The 27,093-nt window shown below is 43.5% G+C and overlaps 1 protein-coding gene across 1 annotated transcript; it reads left to right on the top strand.

Annotated features, from left to right (window-relative positions):
* Positions 1–4,685: 4,685 nt before the first annotated feature.
* On the top strand, positions 4,686–26,427 carry STX6 (syntaxin 6). The gene is made up of 8 exons (XM_066624896.1): positions 4,686–4,797; positions 10,783–10,952; positions 11,592–11,686; positions 14,627–14,689; positions 16,147–16,269; positions 17,113–17,219; positions 18,412–18,506; positions 18,967–26,427. The coding sequence occupies exons 1-8, from the start codon at positions 4,769–4,771 to the stop codon at positions 19,041–19,043; spliced, it is 759 nt and encodes a 252-aa protein (XP_066480993.1). The 5' UTR covers positions 4,686–4,768; the 3' UTR covers positions 19,044–26,427.
* Positions 26,428–27,093: the final 666 nt, after the last annotated feature.

Genomic DNA, 27,093 nt, shown 5'->3' with positions numbered 1-27,093 from the left:
GACAGACAAAAGAAAATATTTCTTTACTCAGCGTGTGGTCGGTCTGTGGAACTCCTTGCCACAGGATGTGGTGCTGGCGTCTAGCCTAGACGCTTTTAAAAGGGGATTGGACAAGTTTCTGGAGGAAAAATCCATTATGGGGTACAAGCCATGATGTGTATGCGCAACCTCCTGATTTTAGAAATGGGTTATGTCAGAATGCCAGATGCAGGGGAGGGCACCAGGATGAGGTCTCTTGTTATCTGGTGTGCTCCCTAGGGCATTTGGTGGGCCGCTGTGAGATACAGGAAGCTGGACTAGATGGGCCTATGGCCTGATCCAGTGGGGCTGTTCTTATGTTCTTATGACATGAATGATAATAATGGCCAGAAAATAAATGCAGTGAATATTTCCCCACAAGCAATCGATGAAATTCTGCATCAAATGGTAGATAACATGATGGTATTATTCCTAAAAGTCACGATTTTCACAATTTTGGTCACTAGGGTGTCACCCCCCCCCCCGAAGTATGTCTGATTGGTCCATTTTGAGTTAAGGCAGTAGTTCTTAAACTTTTAGCACTGGGGCCCACTTTTTAGAATGACAATCTGTCCAAGGCCCACCAGAAGTGATGTCATGGCCGGAAGTGACATCAAGCAAATTGAAATAAATAATTACAAATAATTAAATTAAAGAAAAACAAATAAATAAGGGGAAGCCAGCCCTGTTCCACAAAGTGAATTTTCTCTGTACCCTGCCTGCATTAACAACCCCCTTACAAAAAAATCAGTGAGATTTTCTGCCCTACCTAGTGCCCACTTCCAATTTAAATTCTTACATTTAAATCGTATCACTATCAAGGCCATCTAGTTTACAAGTCTAAAAAAGAAAAAAATGCACCTTACCAACTCAAGCCTTACCAACTCAAGCTTGTATTCTTTTTATTGGGGGTGGGCTGCCTTCTGGAGCATTTGTTGAGCTCCACTTTCACCAGATCAGGACCATTCTGGTGGCCTTGCATTCCTCTTTGCCTGATCTGACCACGAGCCAAGGCACATTTGCTTACTCATGAGTAAACATGGCAGTGTGGCTTAGGGCGCAATCCTAACCAACTTTTCAGCACTGGCATAGCTGTGCCTTTGGGGCATGGGCTGCATCCTACAGTTGGGGGGCAATCATGGAGGCCTCCTCAAGGTAAGGCAATGTTTCTTCCCTTACCTCAGAGCTGCATTGTCCTTATGTCAGAGCTGGAAAATGGGTTAGGATTGCACCCTTAGTTTCACTTCCCATAGGGCTCAATACATTCATCAGCTTGGAGGGAGGGACTTCCTTCTTGGATGTTTTTTGGGGACTGAATTCATAGGATCGGGACCCTTCTGGTGTTGTTGGATTTCTCTCAGCCTGTCCTTTCCGGTGGACTAAGGCAAGTTCTAAGGCTTGAGGACTAAGTCTAAGGACTAAGGCTCAGTTTCACTTTCCATAGGGCTATGTGCATTTTTGTTTTCTGGTTTTTTTGGCCATAACTTTTGATAGAATGGAGATATTACACTTCTGTTTTTTTAATTGTAAATTCCACATTGAGTGGTGTATGACATGATGGCATTATTCCTAAAAACCACGATTTTAGCAATTTTGATCACTTGTGGTATCATCCCCTGCCCCAAGGCTAGCACTTAGGGTGGACTGCCCCCCTGCCCCTTGCTAGCTATGCCACTGCCCATGGTATCACCCAGTAGCCCTCAACTTTTTCAGACATCTCTAAGCCTCAGCCCCCAACATGATGGTACCTACCTTTTATGTTTTAACCTAAGTGTCTGTGTTTTCCTTTTCTCTCCCCCTTCCCCTTTCTTCAGGCATAGCCCGACATGCTGATTTAACAGTCATTCTGCCTGTTGGACATTTTTTTAGAAGGCCCTGGAGCCCATGTCCAAAAAACCTGCAGCTAGCCTAAGAGGCTACTCAGTGCAGTGCTTCTCAACTAGTGGTACTTCATAGTATTACAAATGGAACTTGGCCTGCTGCCATAGTGACTTTAAACCATTTCTGCCCAGCCCATACGTGTACACATTTTATCTCTCTTGCATATATACAAAACACTGCGCAGAAATAGCTTAAGGGACTGCTGTACCTGGCTTGACCCTGTCAGAAGTGGAGGTAGTTGGGGAAATGATGGACTGGTAGCAAGGTGTGACTGTGCAGGGGCCTGACCCTTCAAATAAGGCACGCAGGCACAGCAAGGAGAAGGGTGCCAAGTGCAGGAGAGTTCAGGAGGGAGCAACTAAGCAGGTCTCACTGCAGGGCAATTGTGGGGCAAGTCACTGAACCCCTGCGCATAACAGCTGTCTCTGGTGGCAGTGATACTTGGGAACAGAAGATTGAAAAGTCTAATTTATGCCTGAGGTGAGATTTGCGCCACAGAGTTCTCACTCTTATAGCACCTGTGATGATCACTTTATTTCTGCTGGACAAATGAGGAACTGAGACAGTGACCAGCCTTAGTCTGTGGATGTATGGATGAGAAGGGATTTGAGTTGAGAGCAAATCACATGGGCTGCAATCTAATATCTCCATTGGGAGTCACATACTATGTTTAGATCTGTATATGCTGCAGCCAGTATAATCAGGAAAATGAAAGAATTCTTGTAAGAATCGAACCATTGGTAGGTCCGATTAGAGCAATGTAATGTATAATTGCACAGGTGAAGAATAGGCATTCAACTATCACTCTAAATCAGGGCTCTCCAGACTCCAGCCCATGGGCTGGATCTGGTGCCCTGCCTTTTCCCTCCCATTAGAATGACACTGACTCTTTCCCCACGGCTGATCTCCCCTGAACTGCTCTCTGGCCTGCCACTTCCAGGTTCTGTTGCCCCAACAGCCACTGCACCTAGATTTCTGGGCAAACTTGGACAGTTGGGGTGCAGTTTGGGGGAAGATTGGCAGTAGGAAAGGAAGGCTCCCCAGCACTCCCAGCATTGGCACTCCTAATGGTAACTGCCAGTTGCACCAGGGATTTCTTTCCTGGTACACAGTGGTCTCCAGTTTGGAGAATGCTACTCTAAATAATAGTATTTATTCCTCACTTTCTTTAGGGTTGTCCACTGTAAATTCAAAAAGCCTTAGGAAGTCCTTTGGGAGCCACAGTGTAGCCTGCAACACCTATACAAATAATGGAACTAATTTCAGGTTTTGATGCCCTTAGTGGGACAAAGAGGTTAATGCATACATGCAATGTAAGCATCACTAGTATATATAAGCATTGTGAACTAGTCCTTGGTCCTTCATATCAACAAAATACTGTACAAAAAAACCTTATTAAAATTCAGTATATATAAAATTATACAATGGGGGAAAGTAGAAGAATGAAAAAGTCTGGAGAAAGAAAACTTGCAGTAGTCCTGCTACTATAATAATTAATATTATATTTATATAATTTTAAAAAAATTTAAAGTTTTATTTGAAAATTTTACAAAATTTCAAAGAGTATGCAAAAAAGCAAAACTTAAATGAAGATTAAAGTACCTCTAAACATATGCAGATTGTTGCCTCTTTGTGTTGCTTTTAATACATAACTGTTAACAGTGGACTGCCTTTGATTGCACAGAAGTCACCTGAAAAGACTATAACTTGTTGGGTACTTAAGGGTGCAATCCTAACCCTTTATGTCAGTGCTTTCCAGAACTGGCATAGCCGTGCCAATGGGACATGTGCTGCATCCTGCAGTTGGGTGGCACTGACGGAGGCCTCCTCAAAGTAAGGAAATGTTTGTTCCCTTACCTCAGAGCTGCATTGCCCCTATGTCAGTGCTGGAAACTGCCAACATAAGGGGTGAGAATTGTGCCCTAAAACACATTTTATGATCCAGGTCCCGCCCAGTCTGCGTTGTTTCTCTTGCTCCAGCTTCTAGTGAACCTACAGCCAGCGAGGCCCTCTGCACACTGCCTGTGCCACAGGATCCAGGGCTCAGTGATATACCACAGGGATGTGCAGTGGCAGAGCCTCCCTAAAAAATGCTGCTGTCGCTGCATAGTACATGGGTTGCGACTGCTTGCACACCTCCCCTGGTGATGGTGGCGCGTTTCGAAGGATGCCAGTGGGGAGGCTCTGCCTCACCTGCCGCCGCCATCCACTGCATGTCCCTGGTTTGAAGCCTTGAATACAGGCTACGTGGCAGTCAGAGGTAGGGGGATATGTGGAGATCGCTGTCCGAGGAAAGCGGGCCCCTGTTGCCGCTCACGCACTGGGTGATGTCTGTGCATGTACTGTGCATGGAACATCAGCCTGGATGGATGAGCCTCGGGGACACTGGCAGTGGATCAGGGACGTGGGGAGGCAGGTGAGGCAGAGCCTCCCCGCTGGAAAAGCGCTGCTGCCCCGTGAGGCACCCCAGCACCACACAGAGCAGGGACGGAACGCGGGCAGAGCGCGTGGGTTGTGGTGCCTCACGGGGCAGCAGCGCTTTTCCAGCGGGGAGGCTCTGCCTCACCTGCCCCCGCCCACCACAGTCAAACTGACTTGGCTGAAGGGGTACGGTGGGAACAGCCGCAGCCTCCCACCTTTTCAAAAAGGGGCGGGCTTGCCAGGGCTCCCCTCTCACGTGACACAAGGGTGCCTCTGTCCCTCCAATAGGGAGGCTTGTTGCCTGCCCCCTGTCACGTGGGAAGGGCGCCTGTCGCGGGGGGGCGGAGCAGATGCGAGGGTCGGAGCGTCGCGGCGGGCGCTGAAGGGAAGCCGGTGGGGCCTCGTCAGCCTGCCAGGGGGAGGCCTCGAGAGGAGGCGGGCGGCGTCCATGGAGGACCCCTTCTTCGTCGTGAAAGGGTGGGTGCCGCGGAGGGGGGGAGCTGCGGCGGTGCGGCCCCGCTGCCCGGGTTGTGCTTCGAGGGGAGGCCGGAGGTAGCCCTTGGGGCTGCGGCGCAGAGCTCGCTTCCCGGTCCCCCGCGCCGTGCTTGCAGGAGTGGGCCGGGCCTGTTTCCGCTGAGCAGGGCTCGGGGAGGGGCGGCCCCGAGAGTCTGCAGACTCCGCACCCGCGTGCGTGGAGTCTCAGTGGCCCCGGGGCGTTCACGCCGGTGCTGTCCCTTGGGGGAGGCGGGGGAGGCAGAGCCTCCCTGCCGGAGTCCTTCGAAGAGCAGCGCCGCCGCCTTGTGAGGCCTTTCGGAGCACTACGGTAGGGAGGCTCTGCCTCACCTGCCGCCCCACCCGCTGTACCTTCCCGGGTCCCTGAAATTTCATGGCTAACCCATGGAGCTCTGGCCCCTGGCTGCCACTGCAGGAAGTAGGCGTGTAGAAAGGAAGCCCCTGCCCTGCACAAAGAAAACTAGCATGGCAACAAGCTTGGCTAGAACGCTTCTCCCTCCTCTGCTAGCTTTCTGTATGCAAGAGCATTCAGTCTTGAGAGCACCACCTGCAGTCTGCCCACAGGCAGGTTGACCATCTCGGTAAGACCTCGAAACCTGTTTCTGCTCAGCTCTCATGGGTACTTGGTTGCATGTATGCACGGCTGGACAGAAGCGGCTCAACCTGTGAGAACTGGCTTCTTTAGAACAGGGGTCTCCAAACTTTGCAGCACAAGGGCCATGTCGTAAATTTTTCACATTTCCACAGGCCAAAAAAAAATTCAGTTGTATAAATGGATGAATGAAATTTGAATGAATGAATGAATGAAAAAGTTTTACTTGGATCTTTTTTTGGACAGATGATATGATTCGGATATGATGCAGATGATATGATTCGGAACCAAAGAGAAATGTGGCAATTACGAAGAAGTAACACTGTGCTTAAACTGAGAAATTGTGTAGAATGAGTAAAAATGTTACATGTTAGCAGAAATATTTAGCAATGAAAATATTTACAGAAATACGTTTCGTGGGCCAGATAAAGTCTTGTGGAGGGCTGGATGTGACCCTGCTTTAGAACATGGGACTCTCCAAATGAAAGTGATACGTAATTCTCATTCAGTAGTTTTTACATGTGTTACATAATCTACATCAGTGATTTTGAACCTTTTTCATCTTGCGGCCCTCTGATAAGGCACAAAAATGGTCAAGGCACACCACCAGGTGGTTGACAATTGACAAGGCACACCATGCTACCAGTGGGGCTCACATCTCCCATTGGCTCTACTAATAAATGACCTTCCCCCAAATTCCTGTGGTAAACCTGTGGCCACAGCACAGTGGTTGAAAATGGCTGGCCTACATAATGAAATTCACTGTGACCAACAAGTGTGATGGTAAGGCTAGACACTTTATTAGTATGTACAGGCATGCCCCCGTATCTATAGAGGTTCCATTCCGGAACCTCCTGTGGTTAAGTGAAATTGTGGATAGGGCTTCCCCAGGCCTCTGGATGCCTTATAAGCATTAAAAACATCACTTTTGCTTTCATGGAGAAACCGGAAGTGACTTTTTTCACTGTTGGATTTGGTCTGAGCCTGTCAGAGGCTGCAGACAGACGTCCATGCCTTTGCTGGGCTCAGAGGACCCTCCAGAGGCAAGGACAGGGGGCGTGCGGGGGGGGGCAGACCCTATCCACAGGTATGCGGGTCCACAGATGTGAGGCCCCCTTGTATTTTTTAAACCTACTGGAAAAATTCATGGACAATAAATCTGTCAGTGTCATAATATGTGAAGGGAAGTAGTAATAACAGGACCCTTGGCCATGTACAGAATGTTTAATTGTGCTACTGCATCTTGTCCTCCCACAGAATTAAGGAAGCAGTGCTTCCTTTCAGCTTGAATGGCCTGCAAGCCCTACCATTTAACTTAGAATGAAGCACTGGATCCTTAACTCTTTAGTGCAGGAGCGTTGAGGTGCAGTAGCATAGTGGTCAAAAACAGACATTCTATTCATGCTCAGAAGCCCTTTTACTGCTGCTTCATATTAATTTCTTTTTGAGAATTAAATACTGTCACTATTTTTCAAATTTGTATATTTGTTTTTTGAACATCTTTATCATGTACACGTCTTGCTGATATTAGGTATGTGCTCTTCATTTTTTTTTTCACATCCTTATTGTTAACTTACATGTCTGTTGCCGGACTTTGTGTTCCTTTTCTGGCAAGACTTCCAGTTTCTGAAGGAAGCTTTTTTTGCCTTTTATAGCTTCTTTGATTCATCTTGTTGCCTCCTGGTGCCTCCTGGATCTGGGTGGTGCATTTCCTATTTAGTGACATACATTCAAGCTGAGCTTGTGTTGTGGTTTAAAATTGTGCACTCTGGAGATGCTTGACCTTCCATTTTTATTTATTTTTTTGATTTGTACCTTGCCCTTCTCCCCAGAGGACATCCAAGGTGGCTTCCTTTTTACTTATCCTCTCATTTTTGAGAAGTGAAGATTTTGGAATAGAGAACATTAATCTGAAATGGAATACTTATATTGAGAAAATAAGAGGGGCTGTTGGAGATATAATGCAGTATATATGCGTGGAAATCTAGGTTATTAAGATATAAAGCTGTAAGTAATTAGATTACAGTTAACATTAGATTAGCAATTAGATTACAGAAAACATTCAATTTTGCCTATACCACGTTATTAGAGATGTTCTTTATATTTTGTGTATCTTTAATGTCTGTTTTTTCTTTTTACTATGTTTTTCGTTTCTTTTTTCCCTTATTATAAATAAATGAATTTTTTTAATAAAGAAAGAATGAAGTGAAGATTTGAATTGGGGTATTCCTGACTTGCACCTCAGTCATAACCACTTGTGCTACATCAGCTCTTACCCCTTCTTCACCCCTCTACATGAACACACACACATACACAATTTTATGAACAGTTTGCTGGCTTTGAATGGGAGCTTGTGGGGATTAAGGCTGAAGTGTAGTTCAGGCATAGGACTGTGGTTACTCCAACCAGTCACCTTTCTGTTCCCTACCGCTGACACTCAGTAAAGATAATAAAAATGTTTAACTGCTCCATGAACTCACTGGAACCCAGATTTTTAATTCTACAAGAGTGTGGTGTAGTCTATTCCTGGAAAACTGACTTGATAGAGATGAAATACTGAACCTTGGAGATGGTCAATAGAAGTGTTTGTTTTGAAATTTATTTTAGATTATGCCTTTCCTACAAAGAGTCAGACTAAAAAAGTTTTGTAAATCATATGCAAATAGCTTGGTGCTGCTCCTTTTTCCATTTTTAGATCAAGCTGTCAGATGGATATATAGATGTTAAAGAGCAAACTCTGCAAAAGAAATTATGACATAGGATTGTGTATCCTTTGCAGATCACTGTAAAATATCAGAGGATGGGGACAAAATTAAGTTTGTCCCAACTGAATGTTGGCATCCTTCAGTCTCGGAAGACTATGGTATCGCGCTCTGAATGGTGGTTCTACAACAATGTCCTCTCCAGTGCGCGAAGCCTGGGTAAAGTAGATATGGAGGATAGACTGTTTCCCATGCAGCAAATCCCCCCTCTCCATGTCGCTGAAATGGTCCAATGGAAAGGCAGAGGCCAATACGGTTGGTTCCAGTGGCGTTGCAGGAGTTGCCAGAACTTGACTGTGTTCAACCATGAACTGCCTCAGGGACTCCAGCTCCGGATTTTGCCTCAAGGTTGACACCTGAAATCTTTTCCGTAAATGCATGTAGCCACAAGGCAGTGGAGGTTTGGGATCAGAGTTTTCCTTCTCTCAGATGAGCTGCCTTCCCAGGCTAACGGGTCCCATCTACCTGTTTAGTTGCCTCTTAGGACAAGTACAGCCAAACTAAGGGCCTATTCTTATCCCCTGCCCCCAGGGGATCCCAACTGAATAGTCTTTGATAAATGGGTAAATGCTTGTTAATGTAAATGAAAATAGAGGAAGATCCAGATGTGCACACATGCATGATAGAGGGAAGGAAGGAAGGAAAGGACAAGGCTAAGTTCATTAGTAAGGAAACTTCTTTTAGAAGAAATTTTATTAAAAGCAAAAATGGAATAGAATGCTTGAAGGATAAGTGCACCAAACTAGATTTTTATGTAGCATGACTAAGGATGTTCCAGTACAAGTCATACGAGGTTAGATCTGGGTTGTAATTGAACTGTTCTCTGAAATAGAAGATCTAGGCTGCACCTTCTGTAACCAGACTGTAAGGGTAGTCTTTCTACATCCCCTTTATCAGTGCATTTTTAGCGTGGATTTTTTTCCAAAAGCTCATAAGGAAGCTATCACATTTTTATAGTACAGGCATGGGAGGGCATACTCTTCTAACTGCCCATTGACAGTAATAGGACACACAGGTAGTCCCACAGGTGAAGAATTGTGCATACTGGGCCATCAAACATACAGCTGTATGCATGAAGGCCCAACAGCATTAACAGCACTTTGTGTGCACTGTGAAGTATTATAGCCATCAACAGATCTATCTGCCATATGAATAGAATTGGTCTGGTTGAGAGTACAAACAGATTTTTGTATCAGTATTATCAGTATTTTCAAGTTCAAACTTCACTTGGTTTGTAGCGGAGTTCTGATATGTAAGAATACTGTATTAGAAGTAGAAACTGAAACCAAATGTTGTATCCCCAGCCCCCTTGGAGGAGTGCTCCACTCAGCCTGGAGCAAGATAAGAACAGCCCCACTGGATCAGGCCATAGGCCCATCTAGTCCAGCTTCCTGTATCTCACAGCGGCCCACCAAATGCCCCAGGGAGCACACCAGATAACAAGAGACCTCATCCTGGTGCCCTCCCTTGCATCTGGCATTCTGACATAACCTATTTCTAAAATCAGGAGGTTGCGCATACACATCATGGCTTGTACCCCGTAATGGATTTTTCCTCCAGAAACTTGTCCAATCCCCTTTTAAAGGCATCTAGGCTAGACGCCAGCACCACATCCTGTGGCAAGGAGTTCCACAGACCGACCACACCAAGATACTTGTAGCATGTTCAGGCCTGACACATAGGGAAGAGAGAGACACCTTGTTTTCACTCTTGAGCTCTTGCCCTGATATGCTAAAGCATCAGGTTTGAAACTTGTTGCTAACCTCAGATCTGAGCAGCTAATTGCTATGTATTGGGGAGCTGTAAGTTCTGGAAAGAGGAGGATACGCAAAGATGAGAGAAATCTTTGTGTTTTGTTCTTAAACATCTCAGTAGATATCCCCTAACTCTACTCTTCCTCCATGCTTTCAGGTTGAACCCTAACCTTTTTTTATGGAGACTGTAAGCTCCTTCTACTTAGGAGTTTCCCCTCTCTGCACAGTGTGAGTTGAGTTATAGTCTTATCTGTATGCCTTCAGCATTCTGCAGGGTCCTGAAAGCTCACAGAGCAGTTTGGCTTTTTAAGAATTCTTTTAATTTACAAATGTATATGCTTCTGCTCGCCTAGGAAGTGCCCCTCCCTCAGAAACTTTCTGGGTGTGTCACTTCCAGACTAATAGCAGTCAAGTAGAGTGGCTGTTAGTTTATATAGGGCAGGGGTCTCCAAACTTTTTGGCCAGAGGGCTGTATCAAATGTCTGGCACAGTTTTGAGGGCTGGGAAAAAATTTAAATATAAAATTTATATAAATAAATTAGAGATGGAACTTAGATGTGTGAATAAATGAATGAATGGGCTCATTCATTCAACCTCTGGCCCTGAGAACACCTTCCAGATGCAACCAGAGCATAGTTCCAGTCATGTTTGGCAAAGTGGGCCAGGGGCTTTCAGGGGACAAGAGGCTGGCCGCAGGCCGGATTAGAGGCCCCTGGGCCAGGGTTTGGAGACCCCTGATATAGGGTAAATACAAAATACTCACAAGTTCAGTATTGGCATCCTTTGTGTTGATGTGGTCTTGTATCAGTGATTATCATTAATTTGTTTCCTTCACTTTCAGGGAGGTTCAGAAAGCAGTGAATACTGCCCAGGGGCTGTTCCAAAGATGGACAGAGCTCCTGCAAGATCCATGCGCAGCTACAAGAGAAGAAATTGACTGGACTACTAATGAGCTGAGGAACAACCTCAGGAGCATTGAATGGGATCTTGAAGACTTAGATGAAACTATTAATATCCTTTGATTTTTCAAATCAGTAGATACTTGAACTCACATAGTATTTACCCAAGAGGCCATACGGTTTTGACCCTTCACAATTCAATAAATAGAGGTGTTTGAAAATGGTGCTATTGACCTTAGTCAGAAGTAAGCCCATCATATTCAGTAAGACTTAGGATGTAAACCTGTCTTACTAATCCAAAACAAACACCTCTGTCAATAAATATTGTCTTGGTATAAGCTTGTCACATTGGAAGTAGTATTAAGAAAGTTTTGATTAAAATGTCTTGCATGGAGGGATATTCTATAAATTTAAAAGGTGCACCCATATTTTGTTCTGCTTTGTCTTGTTCCCATGTACTGTAGTTCCAAAGAAGAAAGCTTACCTGAGAAAGAGCCCTTTAATTGCTGCAACTATGCATTCAGCCTAGTTAAGTTCTCTGAACTGTTAAAACTATACATTTGAATTAAAGCAGCACAAAACCTTGTGTCTTTCAATGTACTTTTTAAAACTAGTCTGTCGAATGTATTACTTCTGATTGTTCCTTGTATGTATAAAAAAACCTTGTTTCATTACAGTCCCATTAATAATGTTTATATACAAGGAGAAGCTACATATCAGAAATTTATTTTCTTAATGGGCTATTGTCAACGCATTGTTGAAGCAAATCCCCGGAAATTCAACCTTGATGCAACAGAACTGGGTGTAAGAAAAGCTTTCATTACAAGCACACGGCAGGTGGTCAGGGTAAGGCCTTTGAAATTACAATGCAGAATAAGGAAATCATGACCACTACTTGGAAGGGGAAAAAAAAACTTCTAGTTTATCATGAGATATGTAGAAAACTTGAAAGTAGTTCTGAATCTGCTATAGTTGAACAACAAAAAAGTAGAACAGTGTGAAATGCAATACAGGTGTGCCCCCATATCCACAGGAATTCCATTCCAGAACCCCCTGCGATTAAGTGAAACTGCAGATATGAGGGAATGCATCCCCCCACGCTCTGAAGGCAAGAAGACCTCTGCTCCTCTCGCCTCCGGAAGGTCTGGCCGACACTGTGCTTGTCTGCCCGTGACCTCTGCTGAGCTCAGAATGATGAATACAGCAAAAAAAGTCATTTCTAGTTTTTTTTAACTGGAAGTGACATTTTAATGCTTTATAAGGCATTAACAACTTTAAAAATGCATTATAAGGCATTAAAAACATTACTTCCTGTTAAGAAAAAAATGGAAGTGACTTTTTGCTGTGTTCATCATTCTGGGCCCGGCAGAGGTCATGGGCAGACATGCATGGTCTCTGCAGGGCTCAGAAGACCCTCTGGAGGGGGTGCACAGGGGGGCCCCGTGGACCCAATCCACGGATAAATGAAACCACAGATATAGGATCCGGGGATACAGGCCCCCAGTGTATTTTTATAAACAAGTTAGACATGAATAGTTTGTGGTATGCTTCTTATTTTCATAAAACTGGTTTGAGATGGGGGATGTCTTGGCTATTTTGTTCACGTTTCTTTACTTTAAAGATATGCGGAACCATACTTAATACAGTTTATTCAAGCACAAATAAGCTATAATCCAGACAACTGCACAGTTGGTTTATGCACCAACCACAACTTCTTTCTTTATTTTTGCAACAGCAACCTCTAACTTTCTTCTGCAGTGCAGGGCAGAACTCAGCAAGTTCTAAAAGCAGATTGCGGGCCTTCCATGTACACTTGTGTAGTCTTTTTTTTTTTTAAATAAAGCCAAAATCTCTCAGGGTGTCAGGAATCTAATTGAGCTCCCTGAGTTGTGGCCTTTACGAATCAAAATGAATGTATTAAGTGTTAGTTGAGCAGTAGTGTTTGATGAGTTAGGAAGAAGGGGGAGGCATTTGCTTTGCTGTTTAATCATTAAAACACATTGCATTTAATAGCCCTGCAGTAAGAAACACAGTGAGTAAGGCTGTAGCCTGTATACCCTAGAGTAGCTTTTCTCAAGTGTGCTCCTAGGAGTACTGGAGCTCCCTGAGACCCCTTCAGGGGCTCCGTAAGTGGCCATTCTGTGAATGCACTAGCACTCTGAGGCTCCCCCAAACTCCTTACATGACCTGGCAGGGCTCCCAGAGACTATTTAGGAGTGTAAAGGGTTCTGGAGACTGAAAATTTTGAGAACTGCTGCCCTAGATCATTTCCATTGAATATCTTACGCTAGAGCAGTGTTTCTCAAAGTGTGGGTCAGGACCTGCTAGGTGGGTCGCGAGCCAATTTCAGGTCAGTCCCCATTCATTTCAATATTTTATTTTTAATATATTAGACTTGCAGTTACATACCATGGTAGCATCATTTGGGGAATGTTAGACCTGTACTTTTAACAAGCTACTATGTATATGCTTTTAACAATGATAGTCAATGGGACTTACTCCTGGGTGCGTATGGGTAGGATTGTAGCCTAGGATTGTTAAACATTTTCCTGCTTGATGATGTCACTTCTGGTCATGAGATCACTTCCAGTGGGTCCTGACAGATTCTCATTCTAAAAGGTGGGTCCTTGCTAAATGTGTGAGAACCACTGTGCTAGAGTAAAGTGGTTGTGGCTTTTAGCTTTTCTTTTCGCTTTAGCTCCCCTAAGAGATATTGCCAATTTGAAAAAGTAGAACATCAACTCGGGTTGCAGGATGCAACTCAGATCTTCCTTGTCCATTTACATTTGCCACTGAATTGGCAGGCAAGGCAACATCAAATTCTGCAGGTCTTCTCTTCCCCTCCCCACTGAACAGCATGCCTGATGTTTTGTTCACTACAGTATGGGATGGGGAAGACATCTGATAGATGAAGCTGCTGCTGCTTCATCTTATTATTTAGTTGCAAATATGAAGGTGATTTTTGTACCCTGGGAATCTCTGGGTAACAGTCTGGCAGTCACGACATTCTTCTTGTGTGATGGGGCACATTCAAAAGATACAGGTCAGTCCTCTTTATCCATGGGTTTGGGATCCATGGATTTGACCTAACATGGGCCAGGAGGGCCTCCCTGTTGGAACAGTCTTCCAGTCACGTTCATGAGGCCATGGAAGGCCTCCTCACACTGCGAAAGGCCTTCTGGATGCAACCGGAAGACCCTTCTGGTAGTGTCCATCAAGTACAGGGAGCACTGATCTGCAGATTTCATTATGGAGAATGGATTCCTTGTGGATACTGAGATCCGACTATATGTAGAAAAGTCTGTAACACAGACTTTGCATTACAATCAGCAACATAAATGTAGTGACCAACTTATGCTGTATGGGATCAAAATACCATCAATTTCTTTATAAGTCATTATTACACTTAGTTCTAGCAATAATGCTCAAATGTTACTTTCTCTCAAATTTAGAAAGCTTCACTAATTACTTTGGTAATGCTATCTAAATAAAACTTTTGTATACTGGAATATATGTCTACTTGGAAACATATTCTTTCTGATAAAAATACGTAACTGTTCTGTTCATTTGAAATGAAATGCTGTTCATTTTTTTAAAATGAAGTTGGGCTACTTGGTATTGTGCAAGGGCTGCAGAATAGTGCAGTAAAAAGAGCAGCTTTGTCTGAAAATCGGCATGCTTGTCAATTATGCTAACTTAAGTTTATGCCTAATAAAGGTTTGATTGATTGATTGATTGCTAACTTAAGAATATGCTTTATTTTTTAAATGTTTTCTCTTGAAATAGGATATGAAGGATCAAATGTCAAATACTTCTGTTCAAGCACTGACTGAAAGGAAAAACAGGCAGGTCAGTACAACTGCTAGATTGCCTTCCTACTTGACTGCAGAATGTAATTATTGCAGCTGAGGTATTTATATTTACTCTTTTTAGCATCTAAATACTGTGCAGTAGTCAAGCTTCTAAAAGGAAGTCCTCTTGATTCAGATGAGGAAGCTGCAATAGCATCCCATAACAAGTCTGCAGAAACCAGTAGGACAGGTATTCTCAAACTTCTTGGGAGTAAAACTCTCAAAGTAAGTTTGTGCGGGGGTGGGGAAAAACACAGCGACACAATCCCCAGGGTTGCAGGAGCAGGGGGGCTTTTTAAAAACTTAACTTACCTGCTGCTGGGGTCTGGGGGGGGGTGCAAGGAGCTCCACAGAGCCCTCTGCATTGTAGAATATATATAAAAAATTGCAACTCATTTTCTGGTTGAAATTGCTAAACCAGAAGTGGGTTGTGATCAGTTTTTTTTACATTTTACAAGCTGCGGGGAGCCCTGCAGATCGCAGCTCCCCGCACCCCCCAGACCCTGGCAGCAGATGAGTGTTTGAAAAAAAACCCTACCCCTGCAGTGGCGTGCTTCTGGGGATTGTGTCATTACTTTCTGCCTCCTAAAGGGAAAGGGGCAGTGGTTTTCAGGCTGCTGGGTCACAACCCACCAGTTTGAGCACTACCGCAGTTGAACGTCTTACTGTATTCTTTTACTTGCATTTGTGTGTTGGGTTCATACATTGTGTTAACTATGTGGGAAAGAGAAGCTCTTATTATGCTCAGGCTAGTCTTCCCTGTTGAGGCAAATTCAGCAGGCCCAAGGAAAGAAGGTTGTCTGAGGCAGTAGCTGAAACGAACCTACTTTCTCCTTTCCCAAAATGGGGATGAGGTGGTGATGGTAAGCCAGTTAGCCTCCAAAACTGCTTCTGAACTGATTGCTGAGAATGCTGGTGGATCAGTGCCCCCTCCTCAACATTCCAAAAGATGGTAGTCTCTTCTCCATGTGTCATTTTGAAGGTGGGAGGAGGGAGACTGTATGATTTGAATCCTAGCTTTAATTGATATTTGCTTCTGTGTGTGAAACTGTTTTGAGTTTATCAAGTTCCAGGTCTACAGTAGCCTATTTTAGTCTCCAGTAGTCCTTATCATGTCCTTATCACGGACATGTTTGTGATTTGAGCTTTGGATGGATTTGCTGTACTTCAGGAATTTGAATCACCTAATTTAAAGCTGGTGCAGATTTTCCCATTGCCAGCATCCTGCTTGTTTTTATATATCAGAAGAGTCTGCTTCTATACCAATTATGCTTGAGAATCAGTCAATGAAATAAACACAGCCTATTAGATATTGGAGAGGAAGGGAATGTCACTTGGCATCTTTCTCCTTTAAAACCTGATTTGGGGAATGTGGTGTGATCAGAGTGAGTCATGAGATTTATTCTCTATATGCATAAACTGCCCAGTTAATCTCTTCTTAAATTTGATATGCAGGTGCTTTTGGGAGAAAGTGGAGTTCATAATTGGAATTCTGGAGCAGACAAGTATAGAAGCTTGGATCGAGAAATGCAGTCAGCGAACTCACACTTCATTGAGGAACAGCAGGCTCAGCAGCAGGTAGAATATTTCATTTGGCCAAGTGTTGCATGATCCTGCTTAGCAACACGTGCACGTGTTTTTGGATGAGGTGAAATGACGGTTGCAGTGACAGTCCAGCAACTGGATGATCAAAGAGGGAGGGCAGCCATGGCTAACTGGGGGACAGCAGCCACTAATGGGATTTCTAGGTGAGATTTCGCACTGGGACTTTTGTGGTCTGCAAGACAATAGGTCGGATTCCCAGCATGCACAATCTGCATAGCCCTAATTAGGGAAGAAGGATGGCCTGGGCTGAGCAGAAGAAAGCATCAGGAAGTGGTAGGTTTCTTCATAAGTAGTCTTTGGGAATAGTAAAGAATAGCAGATGAGTAGTAAAGGGAATAATGTGTTATGTAGGTATCCTTCCGTATACATAAGACAGGTGACACAAAATTAGTGTAAACTATAACGCTTAAAGTGTTTGCATACAAAATATCATGGTTAATTGTGCTAGTGCTATACTTATGCATCTTGCCACCAAGCACCAGTTTTCCACACTCAGTTCAGGTCATGCCATATTTTTGAGAGTCTTATCAGAGTGAAGGAATTCAGTTTTCCTCTAGTTCAAGGGAAGCAAGTATAACTTACTTGAGATAAGAGCACCTTTTTGGAAGGGAGAATAGCTAAGGAGGAAAGTTCACATACCCATGTGAAAAATGTGTCTCTGTCTCCCAGTCTCTGGTAATGGAAGTCTTAAACTTTTTCCTTGAAGTGTGACTCTGGTTTCGCTCATAGGAAGCTATTAGCATTCTGAACTCCCAAGCCAGTTGTAGTTCGATGCTTGATTATCTGCATAAATCTCTTCTCTTTTCTGGGTACTAGTTAATAATCGAACAGCAGGATGAGCAGTTGGAGCTGGTCTCTGGCAGTATTGGGGTACTTAAGAACATGTCCCAGCGCATTGGAGGGGAGCTGGATGAACAAGCAGTGTGAGTTCTCCACAAAAATAATTGCTGTTTCTGCATTCGTATGTACCTAATGGCAGCCTTTCTAGCAGTTCCTGTTACTTCATGTACGATTTGTGCACTTTTCTCAGACACAGGGCTAGCCACTGTTAGAAACAGATTCGTGAATTAGATGGAACTAACTGCCATCTCTTATGTTCTCAGCCAGCACCTCAAACAATTGTTTTTGCTCTGTTGAGGATAAGAAAGGAAAACTGAAAATCGTTCACATTCAAAAATAATTATCTGCCTTATTTCAGCCAGAGTCCTCCAACTTATTTGGCATTTGCTGAGATTTTGTAATATTTAGTCCTGTTTCATTTTTCAGTACCTTAGCAGATTGTGGAGTGTTATTTCTAGTACTGAACCAGCAATAGTTTCATCTCGATAGGAACACCATACTTTACATACAGCAAAACAGAAATTCTCTTGCTGGTCTTTTTATTAGAACATTAGCATAGAGGGCTCAGAGATGAGAAGGGGCTTACTTTAACAAAAAGGGCATTTGTTAAGTTTTTGCTTAGTCCCATATGCTGACCCTTTAACAAAGAATGCACAGGAGGAACAGGTAGGTCTCCCCATTTCCCCTACAGTTGGCACAGAGAGATCTGAAAGAATCAGAAGATCAGTTATTATGTACTTTTACAATATATTGATTGATTATTTCAAAGTACCATAGGAGACAAAGTTCACCAGAATTCAACTAATAAAAATGCAGTTCATGATAATGAAAAGATACTAACGCCATCAGGAGATCAGAAAAACAAAATTTTGACCTACCTTTCCTAATCCAAAAGCTTCACTATACAAATAGGCCTCTTACATTTTTTCCTCTAAAAAACTCTTGAAACCAGAGCATAATTTATCCAGGAAAACATTCCAGATTATCAGGGCCATAACTGTAAAGCCTTGACTCCTCTTTAAGGTTTGGCTGCTTATATTGTGCAGAAGAAGTGGCTGGGAGTGTAAACTGAAAGCTTCATTTAAAAAAAGACACAAAAACTATGATGTCTAGGATTTTGACAGGCTACAAGTGCTGTTTGAAATGAGTTTTTGTGACTGTTGCATCTGTGAATCTTTGTGAATTTTTTAGTGAATCTTAGTGAATATGGGATTTTCTACAATATTGGAAGTCTCTCTGATTATACATTAATCTCTCCTTTTCCTGTGCTTCCAGTATGCTGGATGACTTCTCTCATGAACTGGACAGCACTCAGTCACGGCTAGATAATGTTATGAAAAAGCTTGCAAAGGTGTCCCATATGACCAGTGGTAAGTAGTCTGGAAGTGGATGAAAACATGCAGCAAAATGTTAATTTGCTGTCATTGCAGGGAGGCTAAAATTAGACATTGGCACTTATGTAAATCTTTGCAAGTAGGAATGGACCTCTTCATATTCATTTTGTGCCATTTTAATTATTTTTAAAATAATTAGCACAGAGAACTGTGTACTGACTAGCACCATATACAAGGAGTCAAGGTCTCATTGCTTTATCAGGCAGGGACTTTTCAGAGTACATCAAGGAACATTGTATTAGTGTATCTGTTTGGGGCCATATTAATACTCCTGTTCAAATGTTCCAACTACAGCTGTCTCTGAAAAGCCTCCTTCAGCACCATGTCCTCCCTTGGTGTTTACTTTTCTGGCCTTAGTTAGGATCCCAACACTGCACTACACTAAAAACGTGGCTTTCTGGGCAACCAAGGACTAACCAGTACTATTTCTTTGCAGATCGACGACAATGGTGTGCAATTATCATTCTCTTTGTTATCCTCTTGGTGGTGCTTATCCTGTTCTTCGTGCTGTGACAGACTGGAGCTCAGATACTTTTCCTAGCTCCCTCTTTTACAAAATCTCAGAGACTGTTTCTGTCCACCAGAAAGAATTCCCATCATAGAAAACCTGTCATGGGAGCGTGATACTGTGCTCCTCTGTGGATGGACACCTGTGGCATGATACTTTCTCTCTCTGTCATGGTTCTTCTGCTTATAATCATCAACTTACAGGAAGGAAAAAAGGACTAACAAATGCCTAAACTCTGCTGTAACAGGAAGCAACTTGTGTAGATTTCAGGCACTACTGTTTTTTCCGTGATTCTCAGTAAGAGGGAAGGTTTAGAATGGAAGAAACCAACATCTGGTCCCATTTCCATCCTGATGCAGGTATGATCTATATTCAAGAAGCAATCCAGAATCTCTCTTCTGCTTGTTAAAACAGGATTCTTGGCAGTGTTAAACCAGAATGCGCACAGAGATGCTCCTGTACACTCTGGGGAAAAAATTTCATTGCTGACAGGATCCCCTTCACAGGCCAGCTATTCAGCACTGCTGTCAACCTAACTGTGGATCCTTAAAAGGAAAGAAAGGGCCAGAGAAAGCAGGCACTAAATCCACACTAGTTCAGTTTTCTTCCAAAACAGGAGTGTGTAATTGAACTGCCAAGGTTAAGTTCCTGTGTGCTCCAGTGTAGAAATGTCAAATAACCACTCAGAACAATGCACAGCTGGGCCTTTAAAACAAAAATGCATGGAAGGGGGGAGAGCTGTGAGCCTGCAAGTGTTCTAACACAAACTAATGTGAATCTCTGCACAACTTGAAAGCAGGGACCATTCCGAATACAGCCACAATATGCCCTGTTGTTCTGGTCTGGCCCCGGACTGTTGGTGTTTATTTCTGCTTTCATTCAATGAAGCAGATCTGACTTTGGTAGGCTAGTGTGAACCTTGAGCAAATCCTACTGTGTGTCTGAACTGTAATCATACTCTGCTGGCCTACCTCAGGCAGCTATAGTTGGACTCCAATTTTCAGAGCTTTAACTTCAGTTTTACTGCACTGCAAAGTGGGAAGCTGGCAAACATACTGTAGTGAAAGTCTTCTGCTTTTTTGTGTTTTGGCAAAATATTTTTGGCTTTGGTTATACAAGCCTTCTGAAAAGAGAAGCTCATCCATAGGGGGTCTGTTCCTTTTTTTTAAAAAACAGCTGCTTATGTTTGGTGCACTAACCTGGTTAGATCTAACATCTTAACTATTAATATTTATATATAACTTTTCAACAAAAAGCAACTCAAAGCAGTGAATGGGAGGAAAAAGCCTTCTGATTGGCAAGGGCCTCAAGCTGTCCTATGTGTATAATTTGTGAGTATCAAAGGAGGATTCACCTCATCTGATGCACAAACATAGTTTAGGTAAGCTTGAGCTTTTGGACTTGAAAGTGTCTGAAATGTTAATGTTTGTGCAAAGCACAGCAGTCACAAAAGAATAGGGAAGGTCATCATTCCAACACTATGATAACCTGGGATAGGATACCCACTGAAAGCTTTAATCTTGTCTAATTGTGTCACTTTTATAGTATAGTGCAGTGGTTCTCAAACTTCTTAGCACTAGGACCCACTTTTAGAATGGCAGTCTGTCAGGACCCACCAGAAAGATGTCACTAACCTGGAAGTTATGTCGTGGCCGGAAGTGACATAATCAAACCTAAGCTGCAATCAGCCAAAGGTCCCAGTACACAGCACATTCATGTTGTTATTTGGCATAGCTCAGAATTCAATCATTCCAGCCCCAAAGTTAAAGCAGACCACAGACTTGGATCCTTCTCCAACCACACAGCCCTCTCTCCAGCATCCCATTGTCCCACCTATTCAGGGCAAAGCACCATCCCTGTATTTTCAGCTCTGTATTTTCAGTGGTGACTGAGCTAGATGCTATATGACCCATCTGAAATTTGATGTGGGTAGGTGGAGCTTTCAAGGAAACATACCAGTGTCTATCTCTGTGTGACTCCCTCTCCTCATCCACAACTCTTTTGTGATTGTTTCTTTGCAATCCAGCAGTCAGAAAGCCTCTGCAGGCTCTATTGAACTAGCTGTATCAAGTGCTTATAACAACCTGCAAGAGGATGTTTTAAAGAGAGAGTTGCTAAACACCTATTATTCTGTTGTAAAAAGTTAAGCAAATGCTTGCAGGAAACATGTATCTTTTCTCAGCTTCTTGCACCCAGACAGATATTTATGTCTGATCGTTGCTTTTTACTTTCTGCTGAAAAATATATTTTTGTAAGAATCCTGAAAGACAGAAGGCATTATGGGTACAAATATGGGTAAAAAGAAAGGGTACAATGGCACAGATCGATCACCCCTATGTAAAGAGAAGCAGGGCTCACTTGTCCACCTTTCTCAGGTGATAGGCTCCTGAAGGCAAATCCCAGGTTGCAATTTGAGGTAGCTTTCAACTCTTGAATAGTTGAAGACCACTGTTTTAGAACACACTTTCACGCACTGCAGTGGGACCTGAGCTATAACTCAGCCTGCCCACCCCTGAGAATCAAACACCTCCCCCCCCCCCATTGATCACATAACTGCCTTCTTTCTCTTCCCCCTGGAGATATAGACCAGGAGCCCTACCCTAGTCTACCCTCCTTCTTCTGGAGCTGAGGAAGGGTGTGAGGGCATGTGGTATGCTTGAGGTTATATTTGTACCTCGAACAAAAGCATTTCACAGGTTACATGTTATTACTTCTTCTTTTTTTTTATAAGAGACTGATTATAATGTTGTCTTTGTTAAACTGACTTTTTGTGGAAATATCTAGGACCTAGCCCAGAGGTTTCTAGCTGTTGATGTTAGATCTTGGTGATGTCCTCCCCCTCACTGTTTACTCCAAGATGGAAACCCTGATTTTCCACACCCTGCTGTTGTAGCCTGCTTGCACAGCTGCAGTCAATTTAGGTCCCTCAGCTTTTCATCTCTTATTAAAGCTGCTAGTTCACAGGCATATGAAGGAGCCAGGCAGCTGCAGTTTCCTTCCAATGCCATGTCTCATTGCTTCATTCTCTCCCTCAGGCCTTTTGCATGGGGTAGTCCTAGGCTAAGAGTCCTTGACCTTTCTCCAGCTCTGATCTGCATTCTCTTTCAATAAGGGAATCATATCTTGGCAAAGCCATAAAGAATAGTAGAGCAGAGTCTGGTGGATGGAGTTCACACATCCCTAGAGAAACAGAGTTATTTATGAATGATCTAATATGATATACAGCAAAATGGGTGAGTCTGAACCAGTGAGGAGTTCTTTTTGAACAGGCAAGGGCCTTGCTGGATAAATTCTGACCCTTTACTGTAATCACTTGCAAATTGTGTTCTGGGTTGCCTTGAAAAGTTAGTAGAGATTTTTCTGGTAAAGATCCGTAATGGATGACAAGCTTAAATGACCAAGTGCTTACTCACTGTGGCTTCAGTGCACATCTAGAGGGATGTAGTGGGTATATTCTAGGGACTCTTGGTTCATGTGGGTGGCCAAAATTCAGTAGGCCTGACTACAACTTCCACATCTTATGTAAAGAACAGGAGTGTCAAACTCATTCTATACAGCAGGCTGAATAACTTTGATGGTACTTGCTGAGGGCTGGAAGTGATGTCATTAAGCAGATAATGACTGGAAATAAACACTTTTTCCTCGCTGAGGAACTCATTAGCTGCAAATGACAAGAGAAAAATACGCAAATCTTCATCATATCTTGAAAATATGGGAGATCATGTGGTCTGCCGTTTCAACAGCACTGCTTCTTCTGAGGCATCACTTCACAACTCAGTAGCTGAGGTGCTCAGCAGAAGTGGCAATGCTGAAAGGGTGGCCTACATGATAGTTGGACTCTTCCACCACCATGGCAGCTTTTCCCTTTTTCAACCCTGTTGGTCAACCCCTTTGTCCATACCATTCCTCATCTTCTCAGGCCTCCTGTCTCTTTCACCATACCTCAGCAGAAACAGCACTGCAGAATTATAATTGACCTCACCCAGCACCACCCTTTCAGCAATGCTGCTTCTGCCAATACATCATCTCACTGCTCAACAGCTGATGGTGGTGCTGGGAGAGCCATATAAATAGCCTCTGGGGGCCTGTATCTGGCCCATGGGCCTTATATTTGACACCTCTGCTTTAGAAGTTCCTGATGTGCACAGAAATTCATCACCAGGTGAGTCAGTGTGGGAGAGGGTACCTCTGAAGGTAGAAGGTAAAAATCATGACTTCAGTTTGTAAGCTAGCATTCCTTCCTGATCTCCCTGCAGAAAATCTGCTTTGTGCACAAATGCTCAAATACAAGGTGTTGACAGTCTGTCAGGAACTTTGGTATAAGTGTGCCTAGCTATTTACTTAGGAAGATCTGTGGTTTGCCTCTTTACATTTGCTCACTAGTGAGAATTGTACTCTTAATTTAGCACACATAGATTCTCTTAAGTGTAAACGTTTGTGAAACAATTATGTAAGTCTACACGTAATATTGTCAGTGAACTCTGCACTTCATCTTTTATGTAGAGTTAATACTACAATGCTCTCTATCCCTTACAAACTAAATCACTTGCACTGGCCCAGGAGTGGCACAAAAGTGCTGTAAAGCACTTTTGCATCACTCTGAAGGGAAATAGGCCAGCGCACAGACATGGTCCCCAGGGAAACTGAGTTGTGTTGGCCAAGCTCGGCTAGCGCAGGGGTCAGTGGTGTGTTTGTGGGGAGGGTGGAGATTAGGTGGGAGGGAGGCATTTCAGGGTAGGAGGAATGTGGGCAGCAGGCTGGACCGTGGGCAGGGAGCAGCAGGCAGGGCCAGGATCCAGCAGTTGTGGGGACCTGACCCCCCTTCTCAGGTGACCCAGGATGATCCTGAGCTGCTCAAATTTGTGCCACCTTGTCAGGTGGTGCAGCTGGGAGTAGACCCAGTGGGGCTTCTGCAGCGCAACACAGGGTAAGGGAAAATGTTTTCCCTTGTCCCAGGCTGGCCTGCAGTCATCCCACTGGCCTGCCTGGTTCTAGCACAATGCAAGTTAGGATTACGCCCTAAAATTCCCTCCTTATATCATGCTTGTATTTAATACTTGCCTTTCTGTGCCAAACAGGGTAAGTGTTGAACTAACAAGTCTCTCTGGCTCTGAATGTCCTCCATTGAATGACTGACTTGTCAGTAGTACTGTAACAAAGGGGACTTTAATAGGGTGAATAATTCTGGTGTGGCTGCCACTTCAGGATAGGCTAAGCTTTGTTTGGAACTAAATTCCATGGAACTACTGATTTTGGATATGAGCAAGTTTTTGAACTTGCTTTCAAAAACAAAAGGTGCTCCCAACCCCCATTAAGGAAGAAAAATATTTCATGGCTGCAGGTGTTTCCAACACAGATTGTAGAGTTGACCTACTATAAAAAGATGGCATAATAGATTGATCCACCCTGCTTTCATAAGCTGCTCATTTTAATTTCATACTGAGTTTCATACGTGCCTTAATGAGAATTGCATAATGAATTGATAATAGAAGGAATCCTGTACAATGGATTACATGGAGTGAGGTTTATAAATAGGTGCCCCACCCCAAATTGCATGCCAAAGCACACCAGCATGGCTTGACATCACTGCTTGTGAACTGGATAATTAAATAACTCAAGTCTCCTGTATGCCCTGAACAAACCTACTTATTAGCCATACCTGAAGGCAGATAATTTTGTGTGCTCTGCCCTGAGAGTGAGGAGTGATCCAGCTACGTTCTTGCAGAGGTGTGCTGCACAAGGAACTGCTCTGGGTGTCCATTTTTAAGTCAGAAGAAGAGCTGTAGGCTCTGAGCATGCAGTGCAGCAGCAGACTGTTTGACAACCTCTCTCAATCACTCAGGCTCTTTTGACATGCCCAGGCATAGCCAGTATATTACATGCAGCAATAAGAAACAGCAATGGAGAGTCGGCTCCTTATAGACAGCTCTCCCCCCCCCAACACTGACAGCGTTATTCATCCAGAACACTGCTCCATTGTTTCTTTTACATGCATCAAGAAACTCCAGCAGCCACAGGACTCTGTACTAAGAGCATAGTGGGCAGAAGCTGCTAGTTCTTGGGCAGAAGCTTTGTCTCCCTAACAACTTCAGAGCACACATGTGCTAGCTGTAGCCAAGTGTGGCTGTGAGTCCCTTGTAAAAGTGAACTGGGTAGAACCCAGCTTTAGCCTGCTCTTCTTCTGGTAGCCATGTTCCAGTTACCTCTTCATTCAAGCCTTTTAAATGCCATGAAAGCAGAGCATCACTGAATCCACACTGGACTGAACTTAACCAGATGCTAGGTGGAGAGGGGATGATTTCTCCCAACTACTTATTTGCTGTCCTGTCCACATAGTGATACTGTATATCATATAGGCTAGGCCAGGGCAAAGAACCTTGCATTCTAAGCAGGGAGAATGAGATGCAAATAAGGAAACATCGGGTTGGCAGGTGTAGTTTGCCTTGTGGAGGTGTAAAAAAAACTGCATGCTGAAATTCCCTCTAGAAAAAGGTGGTGAGCTGTAATGGCTAATCCACAAATCTCCAGTTCTGATCTCACCTGAGCCATGAACCCACTGCATGGTTTTAGCAATCCACTTAACCTCCACTCCCATTTCTGCAGGTTGGAGATTGCAGGGTAAGGAGCTACTCTTTCCCCTCTCACTCATTCATCCAGCATTAGCCTGATTTCTTCTAAGTGAAGAAAGGCAGAGTTACCTAGCAGTAGGAACCTCATTCCTCCCCTCCTCCCAAAAGGGAGTTTCACTATTTTTAAATTTATAAGGTGTTTTATCTATTTCCTGTATGAAGATTATTCATTTACCAATTAAATGGCAGGTTAATTTGGTATGACATTTATGGATGTGGTGCTGTTAAGTCTGACTTGTATACCGTTCACTCTGATCAACCTATATTGGACCTGCTAACGAAGTGGAAAAGCAACCACAACAGAATGATAGCTTTCTGTTTTTATTGCAGCAGAACAGTCATACCCATGTAAAACAAGCAGGGGAAGGGATTCCTTTTTTTTGGAAAGACCGCTCTTCCACAATAGCCTGCCCATGTCATTTGAGTATCAGGTTATGAATTGTTTAGCAGTGAATTTAAACTGAAGAGGAAACATCTGCAAACTGTCTCTGAAATGCACTGTGCAGGTAATCTGTGGCCAGCACTTTTAATTAAAAAAAACAAATTAGCCAGGTGATAGATAAGGCAAGGGACCATGGCACAGATCTTCTGGTCAAAAAAAAACAACATCAAGGAATAGGGAAAATTTAGTAGTGGCAACTAAAGTAGTGCAATTCTGAAATGTTAACTGCTGTTTTACTTTACTTGCTGTTGGAATCGCATCATGGTTGTGTTTAAAGAAAGGGTCTTGTTGCATTATTAAAAGTGGAGATTGACTTACCACCTGTGCAGGTTTGTGGTTGCATTTCAGCCAGTGAGTTTTGCAGCTGTGAAAGCTGGAGAATAAGCTTGCTTTGGTTTATTTTGTTCAAAGTCCCAGCACATAAGGGGACACATCAAACGGGTACATACAGTAGTACCACAACTGATATTCTCAGTTACTCTGGAAAGTAAGATGGTGATGATGGTTTCAGTTGGTATCATGTCCTTCTTCCAAGGAGCATGCCCCCCACCTTTTTTTAAAAAAGTTTGATTGCCAGCCTGCTCGGTGGGTTAAACGAAGACTGTTCAAAGATTCCCATGCACCTGGTGACATGGTTGAATGGGGATTTGAACTTGGGTCTTCTCAGTCACATCCAACACTGGCAACTATACTGGTACTACTCAAGACATACTTTGAAGTGGAAACGTACTGTGGATATAAACATTCCAATCCAGACCATTGTCACTGGGATGCTGGATTCACTTTTGGATATTGTTTCATAGTCCCTGGTTTTCTAAGGCAGTCTCGTCTTCTAAAGGCACCTACCTGTTCCTTTCCCTGGCTTGTATTAGGAGGCACTTCTAGTGAGCCCAAGGCAATGAGACATACATTTTCAAAAAAAAAAAGAGAGAAAAAAACAAGTTAGATAAAATAAATCCCAGGCACCTACCCTTTATATCATAG

This window comes from Tiliqua scincoides, chromosome 4, assembly GCF_035046505.1.
Source record: "Tiliqua scincoides isolate rTilSci1 chromosome 4, rTilSci1.hap2, whole genome shotgun sequence".
Lineage (NCBI taxonomy): Eukaryota > Metazoa > Chordata > Lepidosauria > Squamata > Scincidae > Tiliqua > Tiliqua scincoides.
Note: the sequence above shows the minus strand (reverse complement) of the source record. Positions and strands in the feature narration are given on the sequence as shown.

Excerpts from the sequence above, each read along its gene's own strand:
- STX6 (XM_066624896.1), top strand. The coding sequence starts at position 4,769 with ATGGAGGACCCCTTCTTCGTCGTGAAAGG. Across the intron at positions 4,798-10,782 it reads CCCTTCTTCGTCGTGAAAGG|GGAGGTTCAGAAAGCAGTGA; the intron begins GTGGGTGCCGCG and ends CTTCACTTTCAG. Across the intron at positions 18,507-18,966 it reads GGTGTCCCATATGACCAGTG|ATCGACGACAATGGTGTGCA; the intron begins GTAAGTAGTCTG and ends ATTTCTTTGCAG.